We start from the raw sequence: 14,423 nt of genomic DNA on the forward strand, positions 1-14,423 counted from the left end.
CACAGGAATGTGGGCGGCCGTGAGACCGAGGAAGTCCAGGAAGGGACCTTTCCCAGGGGAACGCAAGTCAGTGGGTGCCTCGACTGCAGCTCAAGGAAACTGCTTCAGACTCCTGACCTCAGAGCTGCAAGATAATAAGTCTGTGTTGCTGGGCTGGTGGTCATTTGTGACAGTGGCAACAGGAAATGCATCCAGGGTCTAAATGTGCCACCTGCAGCTGCTCAGCCAACACCTGCTAAATGTCTGCAGGTCAACATGAAAATGTTACTTATAGCCTCTAATGTAAAATTTAATCCATAAAAAGAGCCAAGCGTGATGTCTGTCATAAGCCCATGGGGAGATTGCATTCCTGCATCTTCTTTTCTTTATATGACCAGCTGTGACTCAGAGACTCTCGTGATAGTACTTCCTGGGCTGACAGATCTTACATCTAACCTACTCAGGCAGTTTTATTAATCAAATAAAACTTCTCATAAAACCCCAAGGAAACAAAAAAGAAAGAAATGCATTTAATGAAAACTGGTCTTAAAGACGTGCTTGGTGGCACTGGAGAACTGTGTCCTGCTGCAGCTGGCAGGGGCCAGGTTCCTCCTCCTGAGCACTGCCCAGTATGTGAGCCCAGGACATGTCCACAATGCGGAGAGGCGAGGAAAGGGAAGTGGGGACAACTAGGACGTGCCTCCATGTCCAGTAAGGACTCAGATGGTCGGACCATGGGCACCATCTCATCCCTATCTCTTTAAGAAGCAAGAGGAAGCAGAGACAAGCAGCTTCTCCTCGGCTGGTCACCCACAGGCTCCGCCTCCCCACAGGCTCCGCCTCCCCACAAGCCTGCCATTTTCCTCTGCCCAGAAACCAAACTCAAAGGCGTGAGGTTCAGCACTTTGAATTACAAATGAAGAATCATGATATGTAAGATTCTTTCAATTAATATTAATGGATCATGAGAAAAATAAAACTGTAAATAGAACATATAATATTTACTCATATGAGAAGGAAATCTGGACATTTCTGAATATCAAGAGTTCATTTTGGACACAGCAGAAGATGCATATAAAACAGGAAAATTCAAAAAGATCTTTCAATCTGCTATGCAACAGCAATTTTAAACCTCTGTTCAGCAATACTGCACACCATGTGCCTTATGATGAAGTGTCTTGCTTTTTCTTCTCCAGTGCTGATTTACAGGATACAACTTGAGAATCAAAACGTGAAACCCGCAGCGTGATCAAGTCCACTTAACAAACACTTACTCATCTGCTGCTCTGTGAGGTCTTGGGGTGGGGAGCCAAAGGATGTCTCCATCACAAGGCTGTGTGCTCCCCACAGGGCAGAAAGGAGGACAGGGGCTCAGCACACTCATTAGGCAGGTCTGACTTCCCAAGTAAAAATGTCCTAAACCAGAGTTTGACTGAAGAAAAAAACTGAAACCAACTCACCTGATATAACAGCTATACTTCAATTTAAAAGAAGGAACAACTGAATTCAGGGGCATTCTTTCACCTGGGAGAGGCTGCAGCCTTTTAAACGCCTCTGCTAAGGAAGTGGGTTTTCAATGTCACCTGCCCATCAGTCCATCTGTCCACTTCCCATCCGCTGTATGCCAACAGCCACTGTGAGCCGGGCTGGGCCAGGCAGACACACGCCTCCTGGAAACGCATGTCCACATGCAGCTCCTCACCTCCGTTCCCAGTGCCATGCTCGGTCCAGTGCTCACAGGAGAGAGGACCCTCTCCAGGTGGCTGCCTCCTCCTCCTGTGAACACCCTTTCCTTGTTCACACTGGTTATGCTGGATGCTCGTCTGCCTCGTCCCTTGTCGAACTAGCTGTCTAACGCCGGGAAGCACATCTAAGCTGTATCCTACACAGCGACCTCATGTATCACTGCACTGCCGCCGGTTCTCAATAAATCATGTCCCTGAGAGGCAGCAAATCAATCCTGCTCTTAGAAAGAAGACACAAATCACTATCAGGAGCACCTTCCCACACTCTCACAAGCATCTCGCCTGTCAGCAACATCCAAAGTCCTCCCAACACTTTGGATGGGAGGACCCAACCAGACCCTTCCTGAAACACCAGTCTAGCTCAGGACTCTACATGCCGAGATGCAAATGACAAGTTCCAGAAGAGACTTACAAGACAATCTGAGATTGCAGCCTAGGAAATGCCCATGAAAGCTGAAAAGCCATTCTGCCAAGCATACAGCCTGCTTTCAACTAGTGCAGAACACCAGGTCACTGCAGGCTGGAACGCCCAGCTGCCCACTGTCCCCCTTCCCTCCAGGACCTTCTTCAGGGAAACCCCATCATGGCAGAGGTTTGCAGGGCTTAATCTAAACGCTGCCTGGAGAACTGAGTCTTCTCTATGAACCAACAAGTCCGCAGCTGAGCAGGATGCTCTAACTGGACAGTTACTTGGCATGAACCCCAAGCTTTGAGCGGTGCCCTGGGCACACCTAGGGGAGTCATTAAGAGCACACTGGGATGCCCACTCCTGACTCACCAACGGCAGGTCCCCGGGACATCACGCCTGGGTCCACTTGTGAGAGCCACGGTAACACGCATCCCGACTTATCAAGGCCCAGCTCATCCATTCTCTGCGTTAACTGTTTCAGGTTTCCTTGTTTTCAGTTGCAAAATTCAGAGTCAAAATCCAAGTTTGGGTAACTCAGGAGACACACCCTCTTCCAGTGCCCCAACAACCCTTCACAGGGAAGCCCTGCTGCCTCCACTCCACCTCCCCTTCCAGCCTGTCTCAGGGGGCTGGTTCGCCTCAGCCACCCTTCATGGTTTGCTGGTTTATTCATGGTTTTGTCCTTTTCCCCTCCAGTGAGTGACCACCGAGGTGGCCCTGCATCCCACCTGGAGCCCCAGCAACCAGAACACTACTGACAATAACAGGCACCTAGTAAACACTTCCCCAGTGACTCAAGGGAAGCACAGACAGCTGCATAGAACTCCATGCTGTGCACTTCGACCTCAACCATGAACTTGAATTTTGATTCTACATTATGTTTCCCTGGTTCTGATGTTTGCCATTTGTGTTTTCTGTCCTTAAAGCACTCAAGTAAGTCAGCTTAAATCTTTCATGAAATGAAGCAGGAGACGGTAGATGGAGAGACAGGTGTAAAGAGGTAGAAAGGATGCTCCACTCCCAAACACCGTATTCGAGCAGACGGGGAAGCTCTGAGGACAGGAGAGTTGCTGAGCCAACAGTGTAAGCTTTCTTCTGCAGCCAATGTTCTTCCCGATGTTCTGTGTGGACCTAAATGACTGATACTTACTATTTAAGAAGGGCAATCTAAGGGGGAAAGGGGCCTGACATTGTGGGTAAACCCACACTTCCCATTGGCTACTGTCTGGTGAGGCCTCAAGCAAAGAGGGCTTTTGCTTTTCACCCAGATGCACCCACATGTCCATATCATGCTCGTTTTCATTCTGGAATTCTTTGAAAGGGAATAAATGAAGAGTCTCCAGAGTGTTTTTGAAATATACTATACCTCTCCCCCAAACACTTGCCCCATACAGAACTACTGAGGATGCAATCCCATAATAATCAAAGGTAGAAGAAAATGTACCAGATCAGACCAGTTCCATTCCAAACTCCCCTTTAGGCAAGTTAATGCTCTGGCAATGTGGGGAGGACAGCAAGGAGGGTCAGTGACACAGGCAGATGGGTATTTCCTAGGAGGGACCCTCACCTGCTTCACCACCGTCACTGTTCCGGGTGCCATGGCAACCACTGAGGCAACGGCGGTGGCGTCGTGGGTCTCGCTGCCCAGCTCGATAATCTGCTGCAGGATGTTCACAGCTGTGGGGTCGAGCCGGTCGCCTTAGGAGGAGGAAGCAAACAGGAGACCATTAGGGCCTGTAAAGGGCACCCCTGGCAAAATGGACCCTCCTTCTCTGGGTGCCTCACTGGGCCTCTTCCAGAGAATCAACAGGTTCTCAGTAATCACTCATTCTGACAAAGAAATAATTTGTATGGTACTTTATTTGTATGGTACTTTATGCATTTTCTCTAGAAACCTCCCAAAAGCTCGAGCACCTAATGAAGAAACAGCATTGTGCTCCTATGCCCATTTCACAGAACTATCACTTTAAGTGACACCAAAAAAGAAAAAACAGCCTTGAGAGACTTGCCTCAGCCATGGGATTCTATTCTGCAACCTTTCCAGGGACAGAGCTTGGTGCCTGACTCCTGTACTTTGCATGCTGGGCCAGGGTTTTCGAGGTGGTCAGTGGGTGGACACCATTCATTCACAACTAATTCATCAGCAGGCAAAGACCTGCTCTGGGTGTCACAGGTAGACAGACACGCCCTCACCATTCTCGGAGGTGTATCTCAAGTCCTGGAGTGCGGCCACAGCTGCCTGCGTGCCTTGAACATCTTCTTCGGCCTCTGTGATGTGAAGATATTGGGTGGAGGGTTCCTCAGATGTCTCTGTTGCTGGCTGAAATAAAAACAAAACCTAAGTGGCCTTCTAACAGACTGATCAACTCCCAGAGGCTTTAGGATAATGCGCTGAGATAAAAAAAAACAACACACAAAGCAGCACTTTGACAACATCTAATTTACCAAGCATCCGAAAGAAATCAGTTGCTCCAATGAATAATCCCCAAAGAGAAACCTTCTCTTTGTAAGTACCAAGACTTTAAAACCAGCTCTGGTGGAAGCTTCTTGTTCCTCATTCTTGCAACAGGAAGAGCAGTGTATACTGCTCCTAGCCAGAGATTTGTAAGCTTATTTATTCTTGCATACACACTAAGAGTGCCTTCCCCATCTCCTCCTGCTGCTACCAATGCTGAGTCTAATCTGCCCCTTACAGGGGGCCTCAGGCCATGGGGCTGAGAGAGGCAAGCAAGCAGCTGATGGCAGGAAAGAGAAGAGGAAGGAAAAAGGATGGGTAAGTACATGACGTGCAGAGCCCGGGTCCCGGCACATGGTGAGATCCAGTGAATCCCAGCTGTTCATGCCACTCTGTTTGTTACGTGAGGGATACGAAAAATAAAACTCACTACCAAAAATCCATCTGCGCAAGATCAGCACTGGGAGGGGAGGGGGATGGAAAGGATGTTCACAGGTACAGAGAGGGAAGAGCAGTGAAGGGAGGGGATTGGAGGGGAGAGGAGAATTTTCACAGAGCTGGACAGCAGCAGTGGTCTCCTTCTGGTCGGGCTGGGAATGAGAGCAAAACTGAGGCACGACTGTCATCATGAAGGACAAAAAGGACTTCAGACGAAGCTTAGAGGGGCCCAGTCATGCTCTGAAGCACTGGTCAGGAGCAGACAGGCTGGCAGCAGCAGGTACCTATCCTTTCACAGCCAGCTGGCCAGCTTCATTTAGGTTTTTCCAGTCTGACACGTAGGAGATTCCCAATAAATACCTGATGAATGCAAAGATTAAGAAAAAGAAGGGCATTTCCCTTAAGTGCCCTCAAGTGATGTCTGAGCTAGCACTGGACCCAAGCATGCCTGAGCCTGCGGAAGAACAGGATGCACATGGAATGCTGCTCTTACTCTGGGCACTTTCTGTATTAGTACAGCATTCTTTGTGTTTGTTTTTGTTTTTCTGTTTTGGGTTTTTTTTTTTTTTTTTTGGTCTGCTTGTTTTAGGCTTTTTCCCAAGAGAAAAAAATTTAAAAAAAGAAAGGAGTTATTTTAGGAAATTTGTCTATACAAATTTGGTTTTCTAGACAATTGGGATTTTTCCAAATACAGTTCACTTAAATAATTTCAGGACAGAAATCCTGGCCTGCCTCTGTAAGGCATTCCTGAGGCCGGGAAAGAGCACGAACTCCCAGAACAGGCAGCGCAGCATGTTGGTCCCCTGGTGGCCACAGGGCCCAGCTGGGTGGGTGCTTGATGGCCTCACTTGTGGGGTCGAGGACGAGGCTTCACGTCAACTACTCTTGCTCTCCTTAGGGTGGAAGGTACTAGAAGGTACTGCAGAGGACAAGGGCACTGCTGCAAGCATTTATGAACACCCAGTTGACCAGGGTAGAACGAGCTCCGCATCATGAACTGGCATCCCAGTGTCTATTTAGGGCATGGAGCTCTGCGGCACCAGGGGATTGACCACGTCCCCCCAGACGGAGCCTGAGGCCAAGGGCACCAGCCTCGCCACCAGCACTCTGGTCTTTCCGGGGCCACAGGCAGAGCCCAGCGCTTCACACAGCCGTCTCCAACCCACTCAGCCTCTCAGGATTGTTAGCCTACTGTTCAGAAGAGAACCAAGGCCACAGTTCAACAATGGCTCGGGTCAAGCCGTTGTAGAAGATAGAGACAGGATTCAAAGTCTGTCACTCCAAAGCTCATACTTAATTTAAAAATTATTTAAAATGCCAAACACTGTCAAAAGCAGAGAGCTGAGTCCAATCAACCTCCGTGTATCCATCATCCAGTCTAACAGTCATGAACTCCCACAAGCACTTCAAGCCCTGCCCTTGGATGATTTTGAAGCGAAACCAGGAATCATCTTTTCCTCTACAATATTTCAGAATGTATCTCTAAAAGCTAGAACTCTTTCAGAACATAACTATAATACCACTGTCACCCTCAGAAACTCAGCAAGAAGCCCTGAGTATTATTGGTGTCCAGGTAATGTTCGAATTTTCCCCAATTATCTCACTGCTTTACCACTTGTTCAAACCAAACCTCAGTGAGAGTCACTCCTGAGAACTGACTGTCTCAGGACTTTTAAACCCCACATGTGCTCCTCCTTGCTGGCCTTCCCCTTGAAGACTGCTTGCGGAGGAAAGCAGGCAGCGCCTCACAGGTCCAACAGCCTGGCACCGCCGACCTGCTCCCCGGCCCCATGTTTCCATCAGCTGGGAGTATGAGGTGACACGGAGGCATGATCAGACTGGAGTCCCTTCTTGGCGCGAGTGCCTCTGGGCGGCCCCATGCCCTCTGCCCTCTGAGGGACACGTGCATTGCGTGGCTCTTGTATGCGGTGTTGGCAGTAACTGACTCTCCCTGATAGATCCACGGCATCATTGCAAGGTTGCAAAACTGTGATCTACAGGAAAAACTCCCCCTCACTAAATCTTTGGTTACAATAACATTGGTGGTTTTTTTTTTTTTTTAAGGTATGCTAATTGCTTATTCATGGCTTTTATTACCAACATTCAAAATAAATAGCTGATTCTCTAGCATCCTACAAAGGTGACTGAGTTATTTTTTCCAAAGAGCATTATAAACTTATAAAATTAAACATATTTTATGTATTCCTTTGTGGTTACTAAGCACTAACAGCCTCAGAATAACAGTATCATCCCTACCACCACAGACAGAATAATTGAAAATAGTGCAATTTTTGCAATTCTTTTTGCCTTCAGGTTATATCTCTCAAGGAAGGTACAATCCAATTACTGTTTTAAAGGCTCTCAAAACAGTTCCTCTCTGTGCAGTCATGCCACCAACTTGATGAACGGGTAGAGTCATTTATTTCATTTTATCTCAATATTTAGAACTTTCTTTTTTGTAGTTTGATTTTTATTACTATGTAACATATGTCCACGGTATCAGAGAGAAATTGACACCCCAGGGAACGTGAAAGGAATGAGCCCCTCCCCGTCCTTTCCATCTCCTCTCTCTCCTCCCCCATCCCTACACACAAGGCCCACTTTTTATTTTTTGTAAATACTTCAGTTTGAAATAACTGTAGACTTCAACAAGAGGGCCCCTGCATGCCCTTTGCCAGTCTCTCCTAAGATTAACATCTTTCTTGATCACAGCGCCATTGTCAAAACTGAGAACGACGCTGGTACCATACTGCCAGGCAGGCTTTATCCTGACTCCAGCAGGTTTTCCTCAGTGTTCTCTCTGAGCCAGGATCCAACCCTGGGTCCCACGGCACATCGCCCACCTACACCCGGGGTGCTGGGCATGGAACCCCGGGCTGTGCACATGCTAGTCCAACGCTCCACTGTGGAGCCACACTGGCAGTCCATCCCCACAGGGTATTCAATTGCCATGTCTCCCTAGTCTCCGCCAGGAGGTGACAGCTTCCCTTGTCATTCACGATCTTGACACTTCTTAGAAGTCCAGGCTAGGCATGTGACCACTCACAGGATGTGGGCAGGTCTGATGGTTTCTCACAGTCTGACTGAGGTTGAAGAATTCCGTAAAGCTCCCTTCTGGTGACATCGATTAGTTGGTACCAGTGTCAGTACATTTTACTACTGATGACACTGACCTCCATCCCTTGGGTGAGTTGCTATCCACAGGCTCCCTTTGCAATTAATAAATATTTGGATGAAGAATTCTTGAGGTTATGCAAATATCCTGTTTCTCCTTAAACGTCTGCCCACTGGTTTTAGGGATCTCGAGCTCGGGCATGTTCAGGATGGGATGGCCACTGTTTCAGCAATCTCGAATGGAACTTGTCTGCGGCAGTCATTCCTGAGCTTTCTCTATTTCCCCCATTCTTCTACACTTATTGATCAGAATCCTTCTATGAGGATGCATAGTCCCTTCTCCCTCATTTATTTGTCAAATCACTTTATTTATATCAAGTACGAACTCAGGAATATTTTATTCTTTGGTTTATAATCCAAAACAGTCATTATTAATTTTGTTACTGGATTTGTTTCAGCTTTGGCCACTGAGCACTCTTTCAGGTTTGTCTCCTGTGTCCTTTTGACATACATCTACTTTTTATCCCTTCCTTTTTTGTTTTGTTTTCTGTCTGTCTGGAGCACATTTCTAGTACCACGTACTCTCCAGTATCCTCTAATAAATAATTACACACACACACACACACACACACACACACGCTGCCTCAGCCCAATGATCAACCACTTTTATAAGGGACTTTGTTCCTTTTATCAGAGAATGCTATTAGAAACTAAGGCCTGGGCTGAGTGTGGTGGTGCACCCCTGTAATCCCAGCAACTTGGGAAGCTGAGGCAGGCGGATAACAAATTTTAGACCAGCCTCAGCAACTTAGTGAGGCCCTCAGCAAATCAGTGAGACCCTGTCTCAAAATAAAAATTAGAAAGGGCTGGGGATGTAGGTCAGGTTAAAGCTGTCCTGGGTTCAATCCCTAGTATCAAGAAAAGAGAAAGAAACCAAAACCTGGTCCCTGGTGTGCTCACTGCTTCTAGACCCTCTCAGAACAAAAGGCTGAGAAATGTATGCCTGCACACTAACCACAGTACACACAGGTTGATCATTCCCTACCTGAAATGCTTGGGAACAAAAGTGTTTCAGAGTTCAGACTTTTGAGATTTGGGAACACCTGCACATCTACATCTCTCTATATAAAATGAGACATCTCGGGGATGAGAGCCAAGTCTAAACATGAAAGTCATTCATGTTTTATGTACACCATACACCGAGGCTGAAGGTGGTTTTGTACAGTATTTTTACTGAAATTGCATTTGGACTGTGACCCCTCAAGTGAGCACTGGATGCACTGCAATGTCTCTGTTTTAACTGGGGTGATCCTGAAAGCCAGGGAACAATGAACATTGCTATGCTTTGGACATTCTTGGTTTCCTCAATGGATCCCCTGGGGAGGGGACAATGCCACTGGTAAATTGTGGGAAGAGGCCCAGAATGCAGCCAAACATCCTGCAAGTCAGGTGACAGCCTTCCACAAGGAAGAATCACTCAGCTCAAAGGTCAACAGTGCCAAGTCTGAGAAACCCTAACTTTGTCCATGGAGGTGATACCTGGTATTTGAAAAGAAGGCCAGGTGACTGCTCCAACTTTTAAGGGGAAAAATGAAGGTAGCAGGAAGGAGCACCAGCACCCAGGGGAGGGACAGAAGGTCTGATCAGGAAATGGGCCCTTGCAACTCTTTCAGTGAGAATGGCTACATGCTCCCTGTCTTCCCTTCTTTCAGATGCAACATCTGAAACTCTGAATTTGTGAATATGAGAAACAGAAATGTCAATGCGAAAACTCACAGCAGAGTCTAATTTTATTCCAGAAGAAGAATTCGTACACAGGACCCAGATCTCACCCAGCTGTGCCCCAAGACATGATTATAAAAGGTTTCAGAAATTTCCCAGCCAGCAAACCCAATGCCCTGAGGATTGGCATCTGTGCCCTGTTATTGCCTGGATTGTCGTTTGGTTTAACAATGTCGGGATCAGTACCATACTTTAAAATTTACCTCCCACTTGGGGTCTCCGTCAATTTCCACCACCTTCAAGCCGTGTTTGTTCTTCAAGTGCCTGTTGAACTCCCATTTGGTGCCATACACGAAGCTGCAAACTGGGCACTTCAAACCACCTGCAAGCACAGACAGGTAGAAGGTGTTCAACACACCCAGAAATGCCAGGTTCCTCTCCTACCCACCCGCCTCAATCTACATGCACTTACATTCCATCCAAGTTCACCTGAGTTGTTGGATTAAACAGCAACAGTGTATATGCTCAGGGAAGAAAATTTAAAAGAAGAAATATACTTTTCTCATTTACTGAATAAATATTTGCAGAGACCCTAATATGTGCTTGATATTTTAGATGCCTGCCTTCTATTAAGAAATAAAATGAGTAACATAATTCTCTTGGCTGAATGGATAAATGGTTAAAATCATTCTTTCATGTTTTCATTTGCAAATGACAAATAATGTGAAGGGCAATGGCTGCTGCAGTCCATCTCCTCTGAACCAAACACTTAAGACCAGGAGCCAGATCCTCAGTCTCCTTCACACCAGAAGCTACGTCAATGGTACAAATTCCCACAAGACTCTCCCAGCAAGGAACAAATTAAAAGGCTGGTCACATTCTGAAAATGTCACTATTTATTGAACTGACTGAATTCTGCACATATTCCAGGAAGTGTCTGGATGCTTTAATTAGGAGAACATAAAACTCGAGGTTAAAAAAAAAAAATTAGAGTCACACAAAAGACTGTCTTTCTAAATTTATATTACAAATTGGGGACTGGACAAAAATCCCCTTGAAGAGTTGCACTTTCGAAGGTAAACAGCAGTCCTGACGTCAGCCCTAACTCTACTGGCCAGTCAGGCCTGCTGCCACCGCAGGGCTTTACCTGGGGCTGGGTGGGCCTGGCTGCCTTGTCACAGTGCCTCTGGGTTCCAGCTGCTTGCTCCCCTAGTGGTCAGCTCTGGGCCCCTCATCCTCTTCAGACCTGTCTTCTCCACTGAGACCAAGCAACCTCTCCTTGCCACCATCACCCTTCCCTGTGTCCTGGGACCTCAGAGTTCTGGGGTCATGAACCCCAGCAGGGAGGACCTGCCTCTTCCCCCTCCATCTACGTGCTCTCGGATAGATCCTCTCCAGTGGGGCTGTTCGTGCTCAGGGGCCCCAGGTGAGGAAGAGGCCAGGCCAGGGCCATGCTGTCTCACTTGGTCACTTTCCTTATGGGTATCACCCTGATCTTGTGATTTGTCTCTTCTCTTTCACAAGCTCCAGTTAAACTTGCTGAGTCTTCTCACCATCCTCTGTGTCTCTTTGTGGTCATCTCTGTCATCTCTGGGCAACGTTCTGGATGACCACTTTTCCTCCTCCTCCCCTGGACACAGCTGCACACGCTTACACTTCCATCTGAACCTGGCTCTGTATCTTGGGTTGCTCCTACTCTCACTCAGGATGATCTCTTTCATTTTAAGTTGATTTATCTTTTACTATGTATTGATTATTATTCTTGAAAACCCCTTAGGAATGCATTTGTCCAGAGCTGATATCCATCTGCTTCTCCTGGGCTCTTTGGAGCACTATCACTTTGGAACCTCTTGAAATAAGTCCAGTTCATCACCTGAGCACTCCTGTGCTCTCCAGGAACAGGAGTCCAGGCTTCAGTTGTGTGTGGGGGGGTTACTTTTGGGTCACCCCTACTGAGGACAGCCCTGGAGGTCTCCACCTGGTGTGCACTGGGAGTTTTCCTTTTCAGCCCTTTCCCCAGCGAGGCCCTCAGAACAAGCTACACTAGAGGCCAGACTATTGGATGCCCACAGGGAGAAGGCCCTGGGTTCCCTACTCTGGGTTCTGTTTTCCTGGTAAGTTTGGTCCATTAATTCCATAGTATCTTGTTAGCTTTTTAGATCTCTTAAGATTTTTAAAAATGTTTTCTTATATTTTTAATTGTTTTTGCATTGTAAGGAGTAGCCTAAATAAAGTGTCCCACCATTAAGACCCAGTTGCTATTATTTTTCCTCTAAATAATTCAATAGTATTTCTTCAGAACAACACCTTCTTGCGGATGAACTAGTTCAGCGAGCAGGAGTCAGGACCTTTCACCTTGACACATTCTTGTCTAGTTCAAATTCTGTCCATTGTTCGGATGCTGCTGTCTCACCCTCTTCCTCACCCTTGACAAAGGATCTGCAGTCTGCGTTGTCTCCCACGTCCCCTCGTCTGTCCCTGTTCCCTCTGCTTCCTCTCCACACAGCCTCCCCCGTCAGGGCCCTGGATTTTCCAGCAGCTTTTCTTCCTACTGAAGCTGTATGGCAAGTCCATGGCCTTCCTTGGTGGGATCCCAGGACACAGGTGAATCACAAAAACATACTCATTTTGACTGTCATGTCTCCAACTTCAGGATATCCCTAGTCCACTCTCCAATTACCCAGGAGAGTGACCAATTCTCAACCATCTCTTTGTTGTAAGTTCTTGCCTTCTACCTCACAACGAGAACATCAGGTGAGGAGCTTCTCAGCCTTCTTGTACTAAAAAATGATGTTCACTGCACATTAGCCTGGGCAGGTGCCAGGTGTGATGAAGTTCTTCTCCCATCAGAGAGCAGCTGGGCCTCCGGCCCGTGGCCCTAGCACAGCCCTGGTACAGTCCCACTGGACTCAGTGCCCTTTCCATAACCAATGGCTGCATCCTCCCTTATCGTTCTGAACACTGGAAAGCGTAACTACTACAACATTATCAACAGGAGGTCCTACTATAAAGGAAACCACGCAACGTTGTATGTCAGACTAGTTCAACTGCAGATGGTCTGAGCTGTGCCTCTGCAAGGTGCAGAGACTATTTAAAATCTCCTCAGGTTTGTGACCTGCCTGCACGTGGGCCCACTCCACTGGCACCTCTAGGTGGAGCGCTCCTCAGGCTCTGTGACCACACGCCAAGTTTCCCTGTCTCAGGGGCTGGGCTCCTGCTGGCTCCTTGGCTGGGTGCCCAGACCTTCTTTTCCAGGGTCCTCCTCCCACCCCCTCTAAACAAGGGTGAACCGAGGGCCTACTGACCCTCCGGGAGTCCTCACTCTGCGTGTTATTCGTAAGCTGATGATGGCCCTGCTTTAGCGCCAGCCCAGACTTCTGCACTGAGCTGAGCCTCAAGGGCTTCCAGGCACCCGTCCCACGCAGGCCCAAGAGGAGTGATGCATTCCAGTGCCTCCTGGTCCAGGCCACCGTGGTCTTTTGCACAGACGGGGCAACTGGTTCCTAACTGATCTCCTGGAAGCCACTCTCTCTTCTCCTTTGGGTCTGCTCACTACCTCGCATGCTGAATGGTCTTTTGCAAACACAAACTAAACCACGTGTCCGCAGGTGTGAAGCCCTCCCATGGTGTCACACCTAGAGCATGATCCTGGCTTCTCTTGGCCTGAGCGCCCACAACCTCATCCCTGCCTCCTCTGACCTCATGTCTGCCCTCTCCTTCTTTGGTCTTTTGCACCACCCAGCTCATTCCCTCCTGAGCTTGTGCTGGAAGTTCATTCTGCAAGATCTGCATTCAAACTCACTCCCCTCTGGAGTCTCAAGACTCGCCTCTTCAGAAAGGCTTTCTCGGACTCTCCTGGCTGAGGGACCCCCACCCACAGAGCCATCCAAGCCCCTCACAGTCGTCATGCTGAGCAGTGATAAGCTGTATTTCTTATCTTCCTTGCACATTTTCACTGCCTACCTTCCCTTCTTGACGACACCCGAGAGGACAGGGACTTGGTCCACCAAACTCACTACCTGAGCCCCAGCACTTAGCAACCCTACATCCTCAATTAATGGGTCCTGACTAACTGCCTCTAGGTCTCCTCAAATCCTCTTTTTCCAATTGTCTCTTCCCTCTGACCTCATCTTTCTCAGCAAATAAGTAAGCTCAGGCTTATGGGGAAGAGGGGACAACCAGAAAGCCCACCCTGCCACCAAGGTGCAGCCCTCCTCAGAGTCGGTGTTTCAGTGAGCCTTTTTGCTGCTGTGACTAAAAGACCTCTCAAGACCAACTTTAGAGGAGGAGAAGTTTATTTCAGGGCTCACGGTTTTGGAGGTGTCAGTCCATAGATGGCCGACACCCGTGCTCTGGGCCTGAATGAGACAGAACATCATAGCGGATGGGTGGTGGAGGAAACCAGTTCAGAGCACGGTACCAGGAAGCAGAGAAAGAGACTGCTCTTCTCATGAAGGACAAAATATAGACCCCAAAGGCACGCCCTCAGTGACCCACCTCATCCAGTCACACTGCATCTGCCTATGCTCCCACCCAGTTAATCCCTATCAGGGGATCAATG

The 14,423-nt window shown here is 48.0% G+C and overlaps 1 protein-coding gene across 4 annotated transcripts in view; it reads right to left on the bottom strand.

Moving 5' to 3' along the window:
- Positions 1-14,423, bottom strand: part of ZFAT (zinc finger and AT-hook domain containing) — a 205,147-nt gene that overhangs the window by 22,391 nt on the left and 168,333 nt on the right. For 3 of the 4 annotated variants that reach the window (XM_079134761.1, XM_079134763.1, XM_079134762.1), the window contains 3 exons: positions 10,126-10,244; positions 4,327-4,453; positions 3,701-3,831 (listed from right to left, as the gene is read on the bottom strand). In XM_079134761.1, coding sequence (XP_078990887.1) covers positions 3,701-3,831; positions 4,327-4,453; positions 10,126-10,244 — 377 coding nt within the window. Of the gene's footprint in view, positions 1-3,700; positions 3,832-4,326; positions 4,454-10,125; positions 10,245-14,423 lie in introns of those variants that run through there. The other variant, XM_079134764.1, reaches the window with a different exon arrangement.

Source organism: Sciurus vulgaris (genome assembly GCF_902686455.1).
Source record: "Sciurus vulgaris genome assembly, chromosome: 1".
NCBI classification, from domain to species: Eukaryota; Metazoa; Chordata; class Mammalia; order Rodentia; family Sciuridae; genus Sciurus; species Sciurus vulgaris.